The sequence below is a fragment of the Cupressus sempervirens genome, chromosome 4, assembly GCF_028749045.1.
Source record: "Cupressus sempervirens isolate cs-2001-9-10 chromosome 4, ASM2874904v1, whole genome shotgun sequence".
Classification (NCBI taxonomy): domain Eukaryota; kingdom Viridiplantae; phylum Streptophyta; class Pinopsida; order Cupressales; family Cupressaceae; genus Cupressus; species Cupressus sempervirens.
Window position 1 is genome coordinate 477,403,980 of NC_143121.1, and position 3,650 is coordinate 477,407,629.

The 3,650-nt window shown below is 38.7% G+C and overlaps 1 protein-coding gene across 1 annotated transcript; it reads left to right on the forward strand.

Annotated features, from left to right (window-relative positions):
• The first annotated feature begins 1,869 nt into the window (after positions 1–1,869).
• On the forward strand, positions 1,870–2,802 carry LOC149562030 (uncharacterized). Its single transcript, XM_089825573.1, has one exon. The coding sequence runs from the start codon at positions 2,016–2,018 to the stop codon at positions 2,379–2,381; it is 366 nt and encodes a 121-aa protein (XP_089681699.1). The 5' UTR covers positions 1,870–2,015; the 3' UTR covers positions 2,382–2,802.
• The last annotated feature ends 848 nt before the right edge of the window (positions 2,803–3,650 follow it).

Consider the following 3,650-nt stretch of genomic DNA (forward strand, 5'->3'; position numbering starts at 1 on the left):
CTACTAGAAAGTCTTCAATGGGTCCATAGCTCGATCAACCAAAATGTTCATTTTAACTATACAAGCCCTTAGCTCGTCAAGCTCTTTATCTTCCATAGCCTCAAGTTTCTTTGAATTTGCCCTAGTACGTTTACTAGGTCCTTGATCATATTTGACTCCTTATTGCCATGGTCCTTTCTCCCCTATTCCAGCTTCTCCAAAAGAATCTTGATATTTTCAACAGTGCCCTTTAAAATCAAGCAACCTTGTTCAATAATCTTTTTCATTGTGCTCTCAATACCCATGACATTGCTAGCTAACTTATCAACCCTATTCTACACATCTTTCACCATTTTGTCTGTATTTTTCACTGTCTCCTCTAGGGGTGGAACTCTTTTCATCGAATTTGTTACATCTTCAACAGTACCGATGAGATCAGTAAGTCTATCCAAGTGCTACATATTATTACTGCTACCATTTGTTATTTTTGAGTTATCTTTACAATAGCAACCTTATTTCCATTCCCTTCTTCCCACTACATTCTTTGGGGAGCAATGTTATATAAATTATCATTGCCAAAAGTAATGGGAAAAACTACACTATCCTCTACTAGGGCTTGATATACCACTTGTACAATTTCTACCATTCTCTTTGCCCTCCAAGGTTCATCTTCGTCCAACCCACCTATGTGGTTCCTTCCCAATCCTGGGTTGCCTCTTCCTTGCTTGAAACTAGTATTTTACATGCATCTAGGCCTGGTAGGAAGCATTGCCTTAAGAAATCGAGTCTCAAAGCCTTACAGAGTCCTCTGGATACTTTTCCCACTGCCCAATCTACAAATTTGTCCTAAAAGAATAAAACCTACTCACCCTACCCTACATAAGAAGCCAACTGAAAAGGCTAAATTCAACACCTGTTAGGTGGATTTTGATGTGGGGATCACAAAGGAGACTAGTACTCCTTGAAACTTGTCCAAAATTGCTCTACAACTTGGGGAAAGGGAAACTAAGTCATGGATGTTTTGAGCTGTAAGTAATCAAAGGATTATGAAAGTAACGAGGAGGGGAATTCTAACAATACTAGTTCCTCCTCCCATGTCTCTAAAAGTTTGAAGAATGATGCCCTTATCCATGATCTTATGGTTTAAGTTAAATCAACATCTCCCTCTTCTTAGTTTGCAAAAAATAATATAATTGTTGTGGAGGAGGCTCTCTTTGATCTGGCTTGTAGTGTGTTGAAGGATCCTAGCACCCTGGTTGGTAAGCTTAAAGTTGACATTGTAGATACTAATGAGGCTTTGCGAAATTTGTAGATGAAGGTTATTGTTATAGATAAAAGATTCTAGGACATTAGACACTTCACCATCAAGGTCATGCACAACTTTGCGATTACTCTCTGCCCATTGTAGAAGAAGTTGAATGACGAGAAGTTAGTAGAAGAAGATGATTACAAGGGACTTTTTAAAGTTCCTAACTGAAGAATGGGCTAGGGTGTTGATAGCTAAGACTCCTAATGAGAAGAGTTCCAAATTCTGGTGACTCTATATTTATTTGACTAATATAAATTATTATAAAGTAGACCAATAATAAAGAAACAAGACTAGAATAACCATTTGACTAATCCAAATATAAATAACAAAACAATATAAAGACATCTCTTTTAAAGTCGAAATGTTACTTAAATTAAAATCATATTACTCAGTTTTAAATTTATATCAAATTTTATCTATTTTTAAAATTAGATGATATTATCTTCATCTCAGGTATGTGAAGCTCATTGGCAGAATCGTGTGGCTAGAGATCCGTCCATGCGAGCAAAATGCAGCGATGACACGTTGCAAAAGCGGTATACCGACTGAGCCGGTCGCTTTTATCGCGCGGGAGCACAAAATGGCACCTCCCGCCATGTTTTCATTTTAAAACCCACAATGGCGGCCACTGTTTTACTCCCCTCTTTACCTATTCTCTTCTGCTCACAGAGAAAAACAGTCAGACCAAAATCTCTGATCCGAAGGAACAAGAGCAGGAGAGGGCATAATGCAAAGTCCGATAAGGAGCGTGGAGAGATCAAGCAAGAGAGAGCAGAGATTGCAAAGATATCTGAAGCCTGGTGCGTTGGCCAGGCTTAGAGATGCGCGGATTAAAGCCTCTGCCAGATCTCACACTTCTTCTCTGCTACCTTTGCCCTCGCCGAGGGCTAATCCCCCAATGGAAGAGCCGATTCCCGCCCCTTGCTTTGCAGTCGTCCGTTTCGGCCCTTCTTTTCCCCAGAGAAAGAAGCTGCTTGCCTCCAAGGCTCTATTCATTTACTCAACGCCTTCAAGCCCTCCTCCTCCAGCTGTTGGAATGGTAGATGCTCTCGACCCGCTTCCTCCTCCTCTTGATTTCCTTGCCGTCCATTAGGGCTTTAGCTTTTTGTTTCTTCATTTTTAGTTAGGGTTCTCCCTCTTCCCCATGGGGGGGGGGTGTGTTTATTTACTGTACATCTGCAAATTTGAACTGAGAGAGTTAAATCTGTCTAGTTGCGGTTTCAGAAGGTCAATCTTTTCTTGTTTCTTTTAAAAAATCATGGGTAACGTGCTTTGGGGCAATGGACTTTTGGGAGATTGAAATTGCTTCCTCAACATGTTTCCTTCATTTTCATTTCGGATCACCAAGGGTTATCCTAAATGTTGATAAAATTAAACGTACATAGCTTTTTTCTCGAAGGTTCATGGACTGTGGGAACGTGGCGGTCATTGTATTTGCCCTGTTTCTTTATAGGCAGGGTATCTATGTTCCAAATCAGGGTTCTGGTCTCTAATAAAACTGTTCCTTCACAATCCATTGGTTCTGATGTCAATGAGATCGATTTAATCCTTGTTTTATAGATGGATGCGATCGTAATTAGCCACTGATTTTGCTTCTGTTTTTTTCACTTATAAATATTAACTTTACAAGCCATGATAATGCATTGGATCTGTAGATGGTTATTGAATTTTGTTTTGTCACAATCTGTTAAATGAAATCTGTACAGTAGGCCAGATTGTGCTAATCTGTTCTGTATTCCATATCCAGCTATTCCACTTTGTATGTTTAATAGCTACAAACAAAACAAAATTTAATGGTGGTACAAGAAATGTATTTGAGGTAATGAATCAGTTTGTAAGTGACATTCAAAGTGGACGATTTCGACACTCTACTCCTATTTTATTGTGTGTTCTTGTTTTGACGAGCACTGGCGTGTTTATCTGGTTATTTCCTTTTTCCTGTATTATTTTTAGTATACTGATTCTGATAATCGATTTGTGAAATGAGTCCTATGTAGCACAAAAACTTCCGTATGCTGATAGTTGATTCTAAAATTTGAAAATGCCCAATCTTTATTGTTACTTGGGTTTGCCCGGGTTGTACTGTGCACTATTTTGTTGTATTTACCTTCGCTGTTCATATTTCCACTGGAGCTGAAAATTCTATTTATAGTATTCACATTTTCAAATACAGTTTTAGGAATGCAATACAGTTTATAGTATTCCTTTTTCGTGTATTATTTTTGGTATCCTGATTCTCATAATCGATTTGTGAAATGAGTCCTCTGTAGCACAAAAACTTCCGTATGCTGATCGTTGATTCTAAAATTTGAAAATGCCAATCTTTATCGTTACCTGGGCTAGCCCTGGTTGCACTGTGCAC

Excerpts from the sequence above, each read along its gene's own strand:
- LOC149562030 (XM_089825573.1), top strand. The coding sequence starts at position 2,016 with ATGCAAAGTCCGATAAGGAGCGTGGAGAGATCAAGCAAGAGAGAGCAG.